Source organism: Anser cygnoides, chromosome 3, assembly GCF_040182565.1.
Source record: "Anser cygnoides isolate HZ-2024a breed goose chromosome 3, Taihu_goose_T2T_genome, whole genome shotgun sequence".
Lineage (NCBI taxonomy): Eukaryota > Metazoa > Chordata > Aves > Anseriformes > Anatidae > Anser > Anser cygnoides.
Genome location: NC_089875.1, coordinates 68874131 through 68893860, shown reverse-complemented (window position 1 = coordinate 68893860; position 19730 = coordinate 68874131). Strand labels below are relative to the sequence as shown.

General features: G+C 35.4%; 1 protein-coding gene across 9 annotated transcripts in view; it reads right to left on the bottom strand.

Moving 5' to 3' along the window:
* FAM184A (family with sequence similarity 184 member A) overlaps nucleotides 1–19730 on the bottom strand; it is a 71685-nt gene that overhangs the window by 31346 nt on the left and 20609 nt on the right. For all 9 annotated transcript variants that reach the window (XM_066994373.1, XM_066994367.1, XM_066994371.1 and 6 more), the window contains exons 2-9: nucleotides 18745–19599; nucleotides 16900–17035; nucleotides 14232–14413; nucleotides 13356–13553; nucleotides 8875–8997; nucleotides 6696–6857; nucleotides 4992–5117; nucleotides 4657–4803 (exon numbers count right to left, since the gene is read on the bottom strand). In XM_066994373.1, coding sequence (XP_066850474.1) covers nucleotides 4657–4803; nucleotides 4992–5117; nucleotides 6696–6857; nucleotides 8875–8997; nucleotides 13356–13553; nucleotides 14232–14413; nucleotides 16900–17035; nucleotides 18745–19599 — 1929 coding nt within the window. The remainder of the gene's footprint in view (nucleotides 1–4656; nucleotides 4804–4991; nucleotides 5118–6695; nucleotides 6858–8874; nucleotides 8998–13355; nucleotides 13554–14231; nucleotides 14414–16899; nucleotides 17036–18744; nucleotides 19600–19730) is intronic.

Below are 19730 nucleotides of genomic sequence, written 5' to 3'. Positions count from 1 at the left end.
TTTATTAGTATTCTTATCATATCCCAGTGAAAATACTTTGAAAACTCAGATTTGTTCTGGGATTTTTTGGTCTGTGTTGCTGGGTAGCTCTTAGTTTTAAATTGTCTTTAATGAATTTCCTCTGTTAAATTCAGAATCTATTAAAAAAATCTGTAAGAGTAAAATCACCACCATAGCTAAAAGCTCAGAAAAAGAGATAGTACAGCTGGCTGGATCTCATGCATTTGTTTTCACGTTCAAGCTTCAGACAGAACTATAATGACCAATCTGGATATGATAAATACACCAACTAAACTCCAGGATCACATCTCTGCATGGAATATGGATCCTGGAACAAGGCTTTGTTATTAAAGAGTACAGACAATCGCTAAACAAGGGGAAATACTCTCAAGAGAGAGTTCTCTGAAGGCTGCATTGACTCTGGCTTGCATTATTATTCATATGCTCACATACAATAAATTTTGATTTGCTTAAAGCATAGCTTTCCCACTCAGATTACAGGAGTACTGATTCCTGAGAGTCAGTGCGAAGTGGCAGGGTGCTTACGGAAACTGGACCAGAGGTCCTAGGTAGAAACTCCCAAAGCTCCCCTGATTCTCTGGGACTCCTATTACCACAGTATAAGAGCTATAGTCACTTGTGAAAAGTTTCCAAGAGCTGCAGGTAGTGGTGCCCCTTTGAAAAACAAACAACAACAAAAAAGCAAATAACATAAATATCTACAGATTAAAGAAGAGGCATAGAACTTTATCCTGAACTGCATTCCAGGTCCCCTCCTTGGTATGATTTTTCTTTTTATTCTCTTGAATTTCTGCATTTCATATTTGTAACTACATTTTAAGTTTTGCCCCAAATCCTTATGGGGAGACACTTACCATCCACTAGATGTCATATTAAACTTACTAATACTACTGAATACAAGAATGACCAGAGTTAAAGAAGTTGCTTGAAATTTACATCCTGCCCAATTCTGACAGACAAACACAATACAGTGCGTTCATGAGAAGATCAAGTGAAAGGAATGAAATGATTCTGTGCTCAGAGTTAATCCTCCTTCCTTCAGGAAAAAGATATATAGTATACGCAGGTTTTCTCTAGCAGAAATTTCCAGCATACATTCAACAGCAAATCTTCTAAGCCAAGGATTACCAAGACTGTAGAACAGGCCATTAATCCTTGTGCTAAGGAAAGAAAGTAGCATTTCCTGATTTTCCTTACGTGGACGCATGTCAGTTCTGCATAACAGGCAAATAAAGACCTATCAATAAATGTCCTCAGGTAGCAGACTGGACAACAGTCATTTACAGATGTGCATAGGAACTCTACGACTTTTCCACAGCACTCAGTTTCGTGAACAAGAAGTTCAGTAGCCAGAACTTGTTTTTAAGACTCTGTGAATGAGTTTGAAATTTTCTAAAAACTGCAACTTGAATAGTCTACATCAGAATGAAATATTTATACTTTGATATAAATAAAAATTTCTCATGTTTATTTTTGAGACCATTTAAAAAGGAAAAAATCATAATAGAAACAAACTCCAAACAAGAAGTTTCCGTAAGCTTTTTCAAAACAGTAGCAAACCTTTGCAGCAGGACAAACAATAAAGGGCCACCAAGTGTATGCAGCATACTTTTGTCCGTTCTCACTGTACTATTTCCATTAATAGAAGATGGTACTTTTGTATGCAAAAAGTTAACAAAGTTAGAAATAATGTTATGCTAATGCTTGGTCACATAATAGCATGAAAATACATAAGAATTGGGGAAAAACTGACAAAAATTTCTTTCAACTTACTGGAACTTGTATTACTGGTAAGTAAGGAAGACAGGAGAACCAATATTTGCTAAAACACAGTAAAGTTCATCACAATCATATTACCTGGTTCAGTTTACAGAAATAGAAATATAGAAATTCTGTATAGAATATAAAAATAAATAGATAGGAACATGCATGTCAAACTGAGCAGAAGTTCTCAAAATTGAAGGTTGCAAAACATGAATCCGCAGAACAGAGAACACACTCATGCTTTAAAAAAGAAAATTTCTTCCATTTTGCTCTTGGTGAAGCCTTCTCAGCAGTAAAATGTTTTTAAGAAAAAACATTAAAAGTGCATTCCACAGCTAAGAGAAATGGAAAAGAGCTAGCACATCTGATTTTGCTGCATATTTCATGAAGAAACTCCCTCATGGACTGATACAGAAGTACTTGGTAAAATTTACAGGGGAAAAAGAAAAAGGAAAAGCACTTTCTTTTTTATGTCTTCTACAACCATTTCTCATATCAGAAAAAAAGAGCTACACACTTGGTCTCTAGACACTGATCCAATTAACCTACCAACCACAAATTTAACTGTAGATGGTAAGTGATGCTTTACAACCAGCAATAAGGCATTTAAACTTCTGATCAGCTGAAAAGCATTTTCTCTCAAGGGAATTATTTTACTCATAACAAAACTCTACTGTTACAAAATCAATAATCCTTCATGCAATTCTATAAAAGACTACTTAGCAGTACTGGCATAAAAGCAAAAATATTACCTTGCTTCATTTAAAAGTTAGATCTCATCTATCAAACATGCAACAAATAGTATATGACAGAAATTTGGCAATTAGTATAACATTAAAAATGTCTTAGCATGTTTTATGGACATAAACTGTTGGATTCAACTGGTTTTTTTTGTTTTGTTTTGTTTTAATATTGTTGCCATTTATAGCTGTCTCCATTCATTTATTATGGCACCAATCTGCAGTACCCCAAAATAGGCATACCGTGTGTATAACACAGTATTCTATAACATTTTCTACAGTTTAAATAACTACACTGTGTCTCTTCTCTCCATTCACTAAAACCAGCTTTTTCAAAACCTTGCTTACATAACCATTCCAATACTTCAATTTAGGTGTTATACTTCTTTGTAACTCATTTTTAGTCAAGTATGAGATGCATCAATACATATTAGAAAACAGTGTACCCGTAAGAATGAAAGTACATAATAAATTTATCAAGAAATTCAGTATCTAAATTAAAAAGCAGATTACTATCACTGTTTCACATCATACTTTATCAAGCTGCAAAAAATGATACTCATGTCCTTTAACTTAAATTATATCTGTCAAATATATATTATTGCACTTTTTTTTTTTTTTTTTTTTTTAGAAAAAAGTGTTCCCCTTGCCCCCCCCCCCCCCCCCCCCCCCCAAATGTTCTTTAGAACTTTCTGGAATGCCCTATACTGCAATATACTGATGAGCAATTAATTTGTGACTTCAACCTTTCTGAACAGCATTTATACAACTAAAGGTCAAGCTCCAGACACTTTCTAAACATAAAGAGCATAGGCAGACCACATTTTCTGCGAAGTTAAGAGTTTACAAATGATTTTGCAGACAGCAGTAGACCTTGCTCTTGTTTTATTTTATTTTGATAAAGCATTGTATAGTACTGCTGGTATAGACCAGAGCAAGTTTGAACTGCAGAAAAATGAGTTGGAACTTTGCTCTCCTCCCAATAATTTCATGGACCTTGTGCTTGTCAAATGGGTTTTCTAAAACTGTAAGTTAGATTTATTATGTTATTTTTAAAAGGAAAAGAGAAGCATGTTAAAACTACTGAAAGCTTAACATACTACTCTCAATTTGTACTCTCATGGAGAAAATGCTGTTTACAGGTTCAAGTAAATAGAATAAATGAAGCTTGGTTAAAGACAAGTAAGCGAAACTTGAAATTAAATGAGTTCAATTCCTTTATTACATTCATGTTGTAAAAAGCATCAGACCAAGAACCTTCAAAACCTTCAGCCTTTGTGAGCCTAGACTACAAGATTTTAAAAGCTTAAATTTCCGTGGCACCAAAACACACTGTTATGTGTTCATATAAGAAGCTCTGTAATCAAGTGCACGTTCAGTTATTAACTTCTCAAATTAGACAACAAATTTAAAGCCATCCCAAAATAGTACCCTGAAATCACAGTCATCTAATGAGTTCCAAAATCTATTTTATTTTTTTTTCTTTAAAATGTATTTGTTCATTGTCAACTATTCTTTCAAACTGTAGCCAACAAAAACAGCACTATGGCATTTATGGTTTGGAAAAAGTACAAAGCAAGTATTTTCTGTGAATTACCTAACATAACTGAGTTGATAAAATGAGCTGCAATTACAAAGTCAGTATTTATAAAAAATTATGTCCAAATAAAAATTATGTCCAAACAAAAATAATGTCCAAAATTACTTAAGAGAAGACATAGTTGTAAGAAATACGTTGTAGAAACTGAGGGATGTTTTGACTTTTCAGTGAATTGTACAGTGTCTGTACTGTAAAGATATAACTCCAACTTCAAACAATTAGCTTGGGTAAATATTTACAATAGAGTAGGTGAGCAGAGAGAATCAGAAAATCTTTCAGTGAAGCTGTGAGACTCCCACTGCCTCCAAAAAATCTGCAAAAAGTTTTATTTGCATTCAGCATGAAGAACATTCATATCATGTTAAGATATCTTCATGGATTACTCAAATGTTCATTAATGATTAGGCTTAAAAAAACATTAACAAATTTCATTTCAAAGACAGATGTCACAATTTCATGTAGCTAATTGGTAATAAAGCATCAGCAACCAAATTGTAATGGCCTTCAAATTCTCAGAGAGACTATAATTACCTGGTCTAAAAGATCTTCAACTTTTTTTTGCCATCCATCCCTGGCCGCATTTTTTTCACGTTCTTTCAGCTGCAATAGTTGAGTCATAGCTGCTTTCTTATCCTCTTCATGTTGAAGCCTCAGCTCTTCACGAAGCTTATTACATTCCTGTCTAAAAATAAAGGTCAAATAACTAAAATGCAAGAAGTTAAAAAGAAATAAAAACTCAGCAATAACTGGAAAAGCTTAGATAATACCAAAAAAAACCCCTTTGTTTACTTTTCATTTGCTATTATATTTGTACATAATACTTACTTTATTTCTTATTTAAAGAAAACAAAGACAAAAATTAATACTTGCCGAAGATTTTCTGTCCATTTGATTTCCAAGTCACGAGCCATTCTGTCAACTTTGAACTTTTCTTCTTCTCTCATTGCAGCAATCATTGCTTCGTGCTGTTGTCTCTCCTGATCTAGTTCTCCCTGCAAACACAAGCTTTACAATAGAGACTGATCAGCAGCAAAAAAGTATTTCAAACCTTAAATTTATGTATTTATACCCCAAACATCTGTTATAATTGGTTTATAAGCCTTGGACTATAACTTTTTCACTGTGTTGTTTCTGATTTCACCTATTAATACCTATACTTCCACTGATATTTCATACCTGTGGAACATAATTCTGTACTCCTCTAAAAAGCTTTAAAAAGGAATTTGCTAATAAGTCATTTTGGAAATAATCTAAGATAAATGTTATTGCCAGTAGTCTGCTATATATGAATATTTAAATGTGAATAAGTGAAGAGAGAAGAATGTGGTAGTTCATATGCATACTTAAATTACAAAAAACACAGAGCAAGTTATAAACTGTAATAGGGTGCACATCTAATGACCATAGATTAAAAAAAATAAGAATAACAATATCCTGCTTCAAGCTGCTCCTTTTAAGAAAATTACACCAGTATGAAATCAGATTCAGGGATATTTTTCCTTTTGCTCTACTTCAAATATCTGCTGTAATCTTGTAAATGTGCTTTGTTTATTGAGGAAAGAGGAAAAAAAAGTTATGCTCAGTATTAAAGTATCGTAGAATGGCTTAGGTTGGAAGGGACCTTAAAGATCATCTAACTCCAACCCCCCTGCCATGGCAGGGATGCAACCCACTAGACCAGGTTACCCAAAGCCCCATCCAGCCTGGCCTTCAACACCTCCAGGGATGGGGCATCCACAGCTCCTCTGGGCAACGCATGCCAGTGCCTCACTACCCTTACAGTGAAGAATTCCCTCCTAATGTCTAATCTAAATCTATCTTCTTTTAGTTTAAGGCCATTCCCCCTTGTCCTATCATTATCTACCCAAGTAAAGAGTCCTTCTCCATCCTTTTTATAAGCCCCCTTTAAGTACCGAAAGGCTGCAACGAGGTCTCCCCAGAGCCTTCTCTTTCTCCAGGCTGAACATCCCCAGCTCTCCCAGCCTTTCTTCATAGGAGAGGTGCTCCAGCCCTCTGATCATCTTTGTGGCCCGCCTCCTGTCAGTAGATGACCTACTGACAGATTAACTTGCAGTTCTAGAATTTTACATTCATATCAAAGCTTTTCTTTCTTAAAATTTTATAAAAATAATAAAAACAAACAAACAAACAAAAAACCTCTCAGTGTAATCTTATATCTCATTCTAATGTGATTTTAATGAGGTATACAGTAGGTGATGGTAGCCATACTACCTGGAGTTCAGAATGCTGAGCTTACCCACAAAACTGTCTTAGGTGCATGTTTCAATGAATTCTAGAGCCAATACTGTTCTGGGTCATGTTTATCAAGACATGAAACTGTCTAGAACAGCAGTGGTGTAACACATACCCTTTTTTCACGAAATTCTGTTAACTCAGGCATCTGAGAAGTCTGACTCTGGATATAGTTTGTACAGACATACTATGGCAGGTACAGTTCACATAGCTCCTTCAATAATGTATACATTATAACATGTCTTGCCATTTTAATAATAAGACTGAAATCACAGTGACGGTACTTTGCACAATTTATTTTCCAATACTACGGTTACCTCAACATTATACAATGAATCTGTAGTTTCACGCAGTCTTGCTCTTGTTAACTCTAGTTCTTTCTGGAGTATTTCCTGAGCTTCCTGAAGACTGGAGATATGTCCTTCTGCAGTACCAAGGCCTTGTTCACTTTTTCGTACAAGGTCTTGCAGACGACACACCTACAACATATAATTTTGTTTTTTTAAAAAAGGTAATTTATATAATTATTACTAACAACAGCCTAGTCAGCTTGGTTTCATTTTCTTCTATTTCTAATTCCAATCTTTTTTTTTCCTTTGCACAACCTGTTCTCCTTTAATATCACTTAATGTTTGCGTATTAAGAAACAAAATCCTGTAATACTGGAAAAGCAAACAAAGATTCAGATTAAAGAATTTTTTACAAGAAAAAAATCCAACCTATATTTGAAGCATTTTGCAAGGAAAGAGGTTACACAAAAGTTCTGAAAATACTTGTAATTTTACTATGAGAAAGCACATTTTATGCAAATTAAAATAATGAGAAACACTATTTCTAAATACGTAAGCTTTAATCTAATGGATAAATTAACTTGTACCAGGGTATATGTTTCTTTGTCTTCAGATTGCTACCTGTCCATAAATTAGTCTGTATAGTATATAGTATCTGTAACTTATAATGTGATTATTTCCCTAACTGCTACATAACAATACATTTATGTGTGCCTGTTTGTACTTCAGTTCCCCATTTGTAAAACAGTACTATACTTCTTTTGCTTTAAGTAAGAACATTAGAAACTAAACATTGTACATTAAACGGAAAAACTTTTTTTCATACGTAGGCTGGAAAAATGGAGTAATGGCAGGCAGAGGAGACCAAAGAAGAGCAGCTAAAGGGAAGCGAAGTTTTTTTCAGAATTAACAGTCTATCTCATTGCCTCTTCATGTTGATATAAATATCAAGGGATGAGTGTCTTAAAATATTATCTTTGGGTTTCTGGGTAACATTAACTACTGCTTCTGTTTGTTAGCATAATTATATGCAAGTACTGAAAGCTGTTTAAAATGGTCCTTAGTAAAGTCATCAGAAATCCTTTGCATGGAGAGGGCAGTCTAAGAACTGGCCCTATCAGAGACACAGACAGACTTTCTAAAAAATCTTGATTGGTCAAAGGTGAAATGAGGAGAAATAAAAATAAAATAAAAATAAAAGAGGAATTCACCTAGGAATCTAAAGAGTAAAAAGGCAACTTCATCCTAAGATATGTGAAAAAGTTGGTATCGACTTAATCAGAACACTCAAAGAAATTTCTGGCAAGTATTTAAGATGACGCCCTTCTTAAGTAGCTTGATGCTAGGAATAGGCTTAATGAGGCTTGAATCTTCCTTGTCCTTTGGCTAAGACAGTTGCTGTAAAAAAAATTCTGTCAACAAAGAAAACAGGATGGCATAGGTTTAAAAACAGCCTTCTCAGCAGAGATGCTGAGTTAATGTCTGCAGAAAGCCATAAATATATGCCTACTGTTAAATGAAGTCTTTAACTTAAAAACAAACAAAAAAGGAAGAAGCAGCAGAAACATAAGAAATAAGCTAAAGATGTGCCAGACATTTCACAGACAAGTTTCTTCCAGGTCAGTGAACACACTGAGAAACTATTCTCAATTGTCAATATTATAAACTTAAAAATAAAAGCGTATTTATTGAGATGCGATTAACACAGACTGCATATACCAATATGTTTTAAATAATTTGGCTCATTATAGGAAAGTGTTGCATGTCATCTTTTGCTGGAAATATATGAAGACGATCTGCAAGTTAGGAAGCTGACTAAAATTCACAGTATGTTAATTACAAACAAATATGGGTTTAATTACAAGTTATTCTTTCCCCTCTTTCTCTCAACATACTTGTGTAGAGAGATCTTAGTAGCTTAAGCGAAGTTAAGCAGAGTAAAAACAAGCACAGCTGTTTATGTCAAATTTTTGTACTTTTTTTTTTGTTAATTTTGTAGAAGACTATAAAATCATTTCTCAGGAGTCGAGTAACTTATGCCTGAAGAATATTCCACTTTAAATAGAAATAATACTCTGCACAGACTGAACAGTGTAGTCGTTGCTTTGCACTGGAATCTAAGCACAAACTGAGTACAAGCTCATTATTGACTAAATGTGATCTAATACACAGGACTATTAGCTGATACAATTAAGTTAACCCTTGCCTCCTGATTGGCAGAAGTTAGTTTTGTCGTCAATTCTTCTTTCAGATTTTCCAGCTGTTGTCGAAGCTGATTCTTATCATCCTCCAAATGCAGTTTCTCCTTCTCAAACTGCTGCTCCAGCTCCTTCAGAAATAAGAAGAAATGTTAAGGATCTGTGATAAGGTTATCAAAAAGTACAGGTATACCACATGAAAATTCTTCGTCTTTGCATAAATAATATTCCTGATCTCAAGCAAGAATTGTCCTTTCCTTAAAGTGATAAAACATGAACATTTACTTCCATTTATAATAGAGGTATTAGTTTTTCAGCTTATTTTGTCATCTAACATCCTTGATTAATCACAAAATAAAGACATACAGGACTTCCTTCTCAATGATTAGTTTACTTTGCATTTAATTAGCAAAATCATTAAAACTACATCTACTTTCATGCTTCTGCATTCCATCAACAACTGAAAAATTTTCACTTTGTATAAAATTACACTGATAATGCTTATCTGTTGGCTTTTAACCATTTACCTTCTACACATATCTGAAAGACAATAGCAAAACTTAAAATCCAGACTGAGCTTTAAGAAGTTTTTCATGCTGTTACAATTAAAAATAGATATCTAAATAATCACATGTCATACATATAAATTTTATATGGAATCCAAACTAATCAATAATTTGTCCTCAAGTTCAGCTATATGGAAGGAATAAGATAACACTGTTTTCCTTCAATTGCTGTAGAGTAACAGCCAAATTCTGTTGTTTTCGGAGGACCTGATGAATTACTGCAACAAATGATGCTTAAGTGAGACTTGTTCAATCTTTCTGTTTGCACTATGAAATATGCTCTTTGCAAAATTTCATTGGCACTAGTCAGACCCTATTCTGATAACTGAGTAATTAGTTCTTTTATGACACTTGTCAGTACAGCTGTGCAGTTCTGAAAAATTATTAGCAACTCTATTTTCATAATCCTTCTATAAGCTGTAAAAATGGCTTCAGTTCATTTTATAGATGGAAAAATTGAAGCAAAGAAATATTTAAAGCCATTTCTTCAGAGTCCTATTCTCATTCTTTAGAGAACTCATGTCCCATTTTTTCCAGACTACTAAACCCATGATGACTTTCCCAGTCTTTCAGTCCCAAAGAAATCCTCATGTTGTCTACCCAAAGGCTTCTTGTACTACGCTCCTTCCTCAGATTAAGACTCAACTCCTCTCAGCATCTGAGACCATCCGTGTCTTCCTTGAATTACTCAGAAAACAAACAAACAAAAAAGTGACATATTTCACAGATGAGATAGTATACCGATTAAGAAATACTGAGATCTAGACCCTGACATCTTTTGATAGTTAACTTCCCCTGACTAGAATCAAGTTTCACAATTCTCACATTTATAGGCATTCCCTATTTTAACTAATTTAAAGATTTTTTTTAACTAATTTAATGATTTAAGAACAACTATCTTATGATACCTCCCTTTTATTCTCTATGTTACTTTTAATAACTATTTTTTTAAAAAACAATTTTTGTAAGGTAGCCAGAACATAAGATAAAAACACTGCTGACGCAAACATGTTCTAAAATAACAGATGTAAAAAGATTTAAATATTTTCATCAGGTGTACAGAAAGACTATTACATATTGAAAAGCAATGAAAATACTTACAGAAGGCAACAGTGTCCCCTAGTAAATTACTCTTCCTAAGCATCAGTGACTACAGCAGAAATATTTTAATAAAACAATAATGTAACAAAAAAAGATACTATAAGGAAAAAAAAGAAAAAAGCTACAATGTAACAACAACAAAAGATCTCTGTAGTTTCAAGTCCAACTGGCTGTGACTCTGCCTGTCACAGAACTCTTTTTCCCCTGTAGTCAGTATAAGAGACTCACCAGGCCCCAGAACGATCCTGCTAACTTCAGTGAACTTTAACAGAATTCCCAAGTTCAGTTTGCCTAAATACCAGGATCAATGGCAGCTTCAACAGGTCCCCGCTATATGCTGCTATATACTTCGATCTTCTGAGGTCCCTTCCAACCTGGCTTATTTTGAAATTCTAAACTCAGCTTTCAGGTACCTACCGCTCTAGACCTTTACAGATACGCAGTACGGGTACCTCAGCACAGGTACAGGAAGCTGATCTAGGACAAAACACTTTCAGTTTTCCTGACAGCACTTATTTATGAGAGAGCAGTGCTGGAATCAAGTCTGTGTCAAACCTCAGAGGAAAATGGGTAATGCTCCTGTATCACAGATCTGATTTCCTCTTCCACAACCACCTTCTTGGTTTTGCCTAGTGCCTCAGCTTGCTCGTACCTTGCTTACAGGTTGCAAGCTGCACAGCTCCACAGAACTGCAGTTTCCTCTACTTTATATCCCAAACGTAAATGTAAACATGTAAAACAACAGCAAAGAGAAATAATTAACAATATTCTGAAATCTTTTATAGTAATCATGAATCAACAAGAACTGCAATTAAATAACATCTGTAAAATCTAAAATTTCTTGTACCTGTAACCTCAAAGTTTTACTGTATCCATTAGTATCCCAATATTATTATTCCCATAGCAATCAAATTCTTGAACTGAAAGTGAAAAGTCCCTGTGGAACCATCCAATTACATACAGAGCAGAATGAATCACAGTTTTAATTTTAAACTAAAATTTTCAAAATGTCTTTTTCCTCCTTTTTTTTTTTTTTCCTTCTTCTCTGTACCCTCTAAAAAGTAACTTTAAGGCATGGACCTTTTTTTTTTGGTCGGTAATGGATATATGAGCAGATTTCTACCTTTTGCTGCACAAGACCAACTTTAAAACGTTTTGAAACCTTCCATGTTCAACAAACTAGAAACAATAACTACCTCAGCTGGAAACAGTCTGATTTTCAGGTAGTAAAAAAGAGTTTACACATAAGCAACAGATTTTTTCTGGTTTAAAACTGTACGCTTAGCTATTTTATAAAGCTCGAAAAATGAAAACATTCATCACAAAGATTTCTTTAAGTATGAGCGATACATCTTCATTTGGCAATCTTCCAGAGGGAATTCTTCAGCGTGAGGATAGCTTCAGCAGTTAATGCAATTATTCTTTGCTCTCTAACCCACTCTGGATCATTTCCAGTGTTCCACATATGACTCACTAGTAAGAGTCTAAGAGTTAAGTGCTTAGGAGTGCATCAATAAGAATTTTTATGTATTTGGTCCTGAAACGTGGAGAAATCAAACAATTGATACCAGTAAGTACTGCCTGGAGTAGCAGAGAGAATTCCTTTCGTACTTTACCATAAAGAATTTATTCCCCCTTAAGAAAAACGGGGAATACTAGTTAAATTACAGTTAAAAACTGCAGTTCTTTTGCAGATAAGTCTTTGTGTTTACTGAACCTACAATTAATGTTCCTACAGATAAGTTTTCTTCTGTATAAGAGTAAACCTAGGAATAAGAAAACCTCAGTATCTTTTCAAAGAAGGCAAATGAAGCCACAAACAAAATTGACCCTGCCCTACCCCCCCCAAAAAAAAACACCATCTTACTGAAGTGAACGTAAATATTCCCAGACACCTTTACAATACATTGTTTTAATAAAAGGCATTTTTGAAGTTACAAACAAAGTAAACGTGAAAGATCAGATGCATATCTCTCTCACAGAACTACTTCCATTACTGGGAGACACGGAAAAAATCTTTGTGATTTATTCAAAATAAGATTAAGAAGCAACACGTTAGTAAAATAATTTGGGAAATAAAATCAGTCCAAGACCCACACCACTGCCTACAACTGTGTTTCTTGTTATATTTCTTGTGGACACTGACCAGAAGAGCACAACAAAGCCTTACATTCAATGATTAACATTTATCCCATATCTTTTTTATACGGCAAAACTTGTGTATAACACATATACAATCAGACTATGAAATAATACGTCAAAATTTGTCCTCTCATCCCAAAAGGCAAATTCTGTGAAAGTGAAAAGCCTTTATATTTCAGTATTCTAGTCAAAGGTAAATTAATAGTCTACATACAATTAGCATAATTTTATGATATGTTAGGTACACCTGTTGTCTTCTGAGCATCCATAAAGTACTAATATATTATCTTTTTATATTTCTGGACTGTTTATGGGGATTGTAAATAACCTTTAGCCTCCTTCAGAAAAACTAATCTTGAGCAATATTCCAACCATTCTGCATATGGATCACAAAACTGGAAAAACACGCTTACTACACTCAAAAGTGGTAGCCTTCGTCACAAAGAAAGTTGTTTTGAGCTGAAAATATTTCTTCTGTATGCAGAAAAATAAGAGCACTTTTTTTTGGTAAGGCATGTGTTACTTTAATAAAGGCTGAGTAGTTTCTTCAGAAAGGCCCAGCAAATCTGCAGGTAGCTCCAAATAAGACTTGCCATACAACAAAACCATGCAGTACAAGGCTCAAATCATAATACTTGTTTTTTGGAATACATTTGATTATTCAGAAAAATCAAACCTACCATCTGCAGTTTTTTCTTATCTTTATTAGCATTACTGTGTGCAGCCTCGATTGCAGTATGGTGTTTCCAGGTCAATTCTTCTAAAGTCTTTGAATGAGCCTCCTTCAGCTGTGCAGCCTCTCCTTCTAATCTTGCTTGCAGTTTTACCAACTCCTTCTCATAATATTCACGTTGTGTCTCCCTTGCTTCATTTACTTTCTACAAAAGATGAAGAGAAAAAAAAAATACTTCTATTCAAGGGTAACAAAATCCTAGCACCATTCCAGTAAGACGAAAAAATACAAAACATTACTGATGACATAAACCAACAAAAATTAACTTTCATATAAAGCAAATTGAGTGAACACTAAGCACTGATTAAACCTGTATGTAACCAAAAACTAGTTTAAATATATCCATGCAAAACAATATATTCATTTTAAAATCTTTTTTTTTTCTTTTTTTTTCCCCCACTATTTAATCTGGGGAAACAGCCATCAGGTATCAAGTCTATAGAAAATTTCAGCTCATTGGTTTCAAACATGTGCAGCACTTTTCAGAGACTTTATTTTTTAATTTATTATTTAACCATTTCACCTTTTTTCTTACCAAGACACTTTTGATACTAGCATCTATGCATATCACCGTAAGTTATATGAGGTTGCTTAAAAGATGTCCAAAGCAGTCTGAACAATATCTAATCTGATCTCCCTCTGCTCTCACTTTAAACCCTATGTTAGTTGTTCTATGTTAAAACATGAAGTACATTTGGAACATACTAATACAGGTCCTAGTCCAGTCTTACCAAACTTAAAAATGAAAACATATTCATTTTTTTCCCCCTTACAATTCTAAGTCTTATGCTTTTATTCAGCTAAAGCCAGTAGGATGTCTAACCTTCTCCAAGGCCAGAATCTGCTGTCTTTGTCGCTCATCCAGACTCTGTGTTTTGCTTTGTAGTAAATTTCTTTCCTCTTCCAGTTGGGACAGTTTTTCCTTTAATCTAGACTTTTCTGATTCCAAATCTCTGATTGTAACTTCTTGAGTCATTTGGGTAGCTTGAAGCATTCCAATATGACCTAGAAACAACATAACTCTTTAAAACCTTGTGTCACTGTTCCCGTAATTGAAGTACAAATTAATTAATACTCTGGCAATTTCAAGAAGTTAGTGGAAGCTTACATGTTGATCTCAATATATTATCTTTACTGCAATGTTTACATTCCCTTCCATTTTGCCCCTTTTTAGTTTTATCATAAAACATCCCACAGCTGTTGAGGACTTGGTGCTAGGGCTCCTTTAGTTTCAGTTTTTCTGGTTCAAAGTTGCATATTGACTCCAAGAGAAAGTAGAGGTAGGCAAGAGTATGAACATGCACAGTATGTCTCAAAAACTCAGAGAACCTCACCTAAAACTGCACATTTTTGTGTAGCTTGTTGCAGGGTAAAACAGAGATGAACACTGAAGTCTAATGGTAAAGATGTTAGTGTTATCAAACTCGTAATTTCACCACCGTACTAGGTATAGCAGCTAAAGCTATGTAAAACGTAGAATTATACTACATTTTGCTATAAGGATATGACTAAAAGCTGCAACAGAACTCATTTTCTCTATAGCAGGGCATGAGCTAAATCTCTGTGGGTCAGAGGCTTGCTTTTAATGTCTGTCCTGGTTTGGGCTGAGGAGGTAGGGTTAATTCTCTTCATAGTGGCTAGTATGGTGCTGCACTTTGGATTTAGAAGGAAAATAATGTTGATAACACAGAGATGTTCTAGTTGTTGTTGAGTCAGGCCTTCCGGGCTCCTGGTGCTGCCCTGCCAGCAAGGAGGCTGGGAGTGCCCCAGGAGCTGGGAGGAGACACCAGCCAACACAGCTGACCCCAACTGACCAAAGGGATGTGCCCTACCATATGGTGTCCTGCTGAAGAATAAAACGGGGGGAGCTGGCTGGGGAGGTGCTGCCGCTGCTGGGGATGGGCTGGGCATCAGAGTCAGCAGGTGGTGAGCAATTGCATTGTGCATCACTTGTTTTACTCCTCCTCCTCCCCCCTCCCCCCCCCCCCCCTTTTTTTTCCTTCTCACTTTATTATTAAACTGTCCTTATCTCAGCCCAAAAGCTCCTGTACTTTTCAATTCTCTCTGCCATTCCACTGAGCGTGGGGAGCAAGCAAATAGCTTGCATACTGTTTAGCTGCCTGCCAGGTTAAACCACAACAGTTACAGAAGTTCAGTCATTGCTAAAGATAAACAGAAGAACAATACACTAATTTCCCATAATAGACTTGGCAGTTTTCTCAAATCGCAATATGAGTAAATACTTCATATGGTAATTAAGTACGAGAACTCAGTTTCTTTGGGACAAGATTTTTGACTTCCACATTTGAGCTGACAAGAGAAACCATTCCTAAACAAGGTGGTATCCAATTACCTCACATGGTAATGATTGGTGATTTCAGATTCTCTTACCAGGGAACCTATTCCTTTTATCTATTTACATCCAGTCTTGTGTCCTAGTTGGTCTCTATACTGTCAAAACATATAGCCTAGAGTACTCCAAGCCCCTACCTTAGCTAGCTCGTGTATGCACTTATCCTAGACATAAAGCAGACACACTCAGTCCTTCTGTAGAGCTGCCTCATTATTTGAGGGACAGAAATAAAACCGTGACACAGGCCACATTCACAATTCGAGGGCTAGGCCACATATAGCTATCTGTGCTAGCACACTTGCAGTATTAACGTGTTAATTCTGGGAAGCAATTTCTGTCCCTAAGGCTGACTGGTCTAGCCTGGCAGCATCTCAGCCTTCAAAAGGAAGTGATCTTATCCAAACTGACTCTTGGGATGGGCCCTGGGGCTTGTGCTAACTTCTGGAAAATAATCAGGTATTTCTACGATTGGTCTAGTTGAGAAACACCAAAGATAAGCCAGGTACTTATTTTTAACCTACCTGCAGCATAGTTAACCAGGTTAAAGTCCATGCCCATGTCCTATCACTAAACAGTTTGCCAGAGACACAGCACTAATGAGGTAAAATCCAAATCCACACATGTATAGCCAACTCAAACAATTTTCTATGCCTTTCCTTAGGCCAAAATGCACAGAGAAGTCAAGAAAATAGCTATAAAGAAAACCTGAACAAATTTATAAGCCAAAAAGCCGCTTATCTTCTGAAAATAGGTGTAAAGCAAATTACCACAGTCTCAGCAAAACCACAGAGCAACAGAAAAAGGATGAAGAAACAGGATGCATGTTTCAGTGGTTACATGGAGAACAAAGAAATACAAGACAGAAGCATTTTGTACAAGTATAGTTAAGGCAAGACATTTCAAGGCCTGCAAGATACATACATGGCATACAAATACAACATTTATACAAGTACATAAAAAAGAATTTTAAGTACAATGCATGCAATATCAAAACAGTCTATAAAAAACTTGTCAAACTTCTCTGCACAGCATTAAACAGTTTTTAAGCACTCTAAACCTGCACAAGGCTGAAAGAAAAAAGAAAGGCTAGAATTAATAAATGAAGTTGATTTCTAAATTATGTTACTAACATACATACTGGCTTTGAGAACGAGATCCGTGGCCTGCTGCTGTAAGCGTTCTCTAGCAGCTGCTAGCTCACTTTCCACTTCTTTGTGTTTGCTTAGCAATGACATCTCCTCCTCCTTCACATCATCTAGCTGTTTCTGAAGAACCTAGAGGAAGCATGGTATAATGTCTGTTATTATATAGAATCATGTTTAAATTTAAATGAGCTTTAGGTGAAAATGTAAAGCAAGCGTTATTCAAACAAAAGCTGAAATCTTGCAATATTGTCACCATACTCATTTTGTTCTATGTGTTTTTCCAAAAACATCATTGAAGCACCATAAGATACTGGATATGTGGCATGACAAGGATGCACAAAGAGAAGTGTGACAATATTCAAAAGGATATATGAAAAATAAAAGTGGTAATGTGGTCCACAGATTTTGGGGACCAATTTGAGATGCTTGTTTTCAGGTGTCTCAGAGTTCTTCAAATTGAAGAATACATTATACATGCTGAGCAGTTTTCATTTTCCTTAATTAAACAGAGTTGAAAAGGGACTTTTGGAAGATTCCTTGGGAAACTGGAAAAAGGTATTCTGTATTCATCTTCTGATACATCAAGAAGGTAGCCTTCTTTCACTGTACCCTGTAGCCTTTACACAAGAAAGCAGCAAAATATTGCAAAAGATTGGCTGGAATTAGATTATAAATGGAAAAAGCTAATAGTCCACCTCAGCTCTAACCAATGATGTCCTGGATGCTTCCAGAACTACTAAAACCATCACGTTTAAGGTACTTGGAAACTTTAGAGTTACTAAAACTGCTAAAGTCAAGATACTTAAGTTTCCTCACAGAGATTACTGATCTTCAGTACCCTTAGACCTCAGCACAGTTACCAAAACGCAAGCAGTATTTCACAGAATCTTTTCCTTCATGTCCAACATACCCTGTCCTTCCTTTCTGATGACCAAAAAAAAATAATCAGTCTTCATATTTCTGGGATGTTTTTTCCTTCTTTATGGAAAAGAAACGTTAGTATTGAACAAAAACTTCAGTATCTAAATAATACTGAAAATATATGCAACACTTTAGTTACTGCTTGTAAAAACATCACCGGAGACTTTTTATTATAAAGTTAAAATACAGAAAGTTTTGTTTTATTTTGTTTTTCCTTGCCTCCCACAAACCTCCTGTTCTCAATACCCAGGATGTTTAGGCCAGGTAGTCATTATTGAACTCTATAAGCACAACTGCACTGAATAAAGAATATTCATTATATTTATCTTGACCGTTCTATGACATTCCTGTACAATACATTTCTGCAGCCCAGATAAGTGGTTTTTCTAGCAAGTGTTCCAATTTACCAGCATAACATCTCAGTCATTACCAGTCACCATCCTCCTTCCTACACTGAACCTTTTGTTTTGGGAGGTAGGGATGAATTTATGGGAAGACCTGATGCAAAGATTCAGCACCGTTGCATGCACATGTGTGTTCCTAAGTGGTAATGGTTTTGAGTAATCTGTTGAGTACTTTCTGCCCTTTGGGTAATATGGCTGGATCAACCAAGTTCTGGTCATGTGCAGCTGAAAGCAAGACACTTTCCCTGTATAAAGAGACTAAAACTATTCCCTGGGCTGGGGCTTCTAGATTCTACTGGAATATAAACAAATATTAATCCAGTCTGGGAAAATTAAATAAAATAATATAAATAAATAAATAACATCTAGAAATGGATCAAAATCAATTATGAATAGCAGAAAATTCATTTTACATGTTCCAAGCACCTCAACCTAACAGTCTGGCAGAAAGACAGCCTAAATAAGAAAAGAAAAAACAAATCAGTCTTTGACACAACATATTATTGGCCCCACCTGAACATTGTTTTCTGCTGTACTAAGAGCCACTTGAAGTTTTTGGCATTTCTCCCGTAGACTGGCAGCTTCATCCTGGACCATTTGCAACTCAGTTTTAAGCTTTCCCAGATTCTTCCGTAAAATACTTTCTTGGTTTTGAAATTCTTTTCTTAGCTCCACCTCTTTCTCTTTGCAAGCATGCAGACTTTCAGCTGTAAAAAGCTGAGATCTTTTCAAAGAATCAAGTTCATGTTCATAGAAGGTCTGTGCTTTGCTGAGTTTGCCTTCGTAATCCTCAATGAGTTTTTTTCTTTCCAGTCTTAACTCCTCAACTTTATTGTTCAAGTCTTCCAGCTCCAGTCTGTGCAATTCCTCTAGCTTTTCTTGCCCCTTACTCAAGGTAGCATTCTGACTCTGTTGAGTCTTCAGAAGTTCTTGAATCTCAAGCCTATGTGCAGCTCTCAAGTCTTCCAGAGCTGAACGCTTGTCCTTCTCATACTGCACTTGCAACTGTATGAAACTTCGTAGCCTTTCCTCAAATTTCTTTCTAATCTCTTCTACTTCTCTTGACATGGTCACTACACGTTGGACATGCTGGGCTTCTGCACAAAGCTGCATATCCTCAACTCTATCCTTATATGCTTCAAATTCTGTCAAGGCCTGATGTTTCATCTTTTTATGATCTTCCAGTGACTCTTCCAAAACCTGGATCTTTCTCTTAAGATCCATTTCTTCCGCAACTTTACTTTTATACTGCAAGATCTTCTCCCTGGTCTCTGCAAGAATTTGCTGAATTTCTTCTTCATGGGCATCCTTAAGGGCTTGGATGGCAGCTTCGTGTTCATCATTTTTAGTATTCAATGCATATATTACCTGCAAGTATGAAATAACGATATATTGAGAAAAGGCATTCTATCTGCCTAATAAAAAATATAAAATAAAAAAAGAGCCTAGATACTTTGCTACTTTGACAATCTGGCCTGTTTTCCTGATACAAGTAAGTC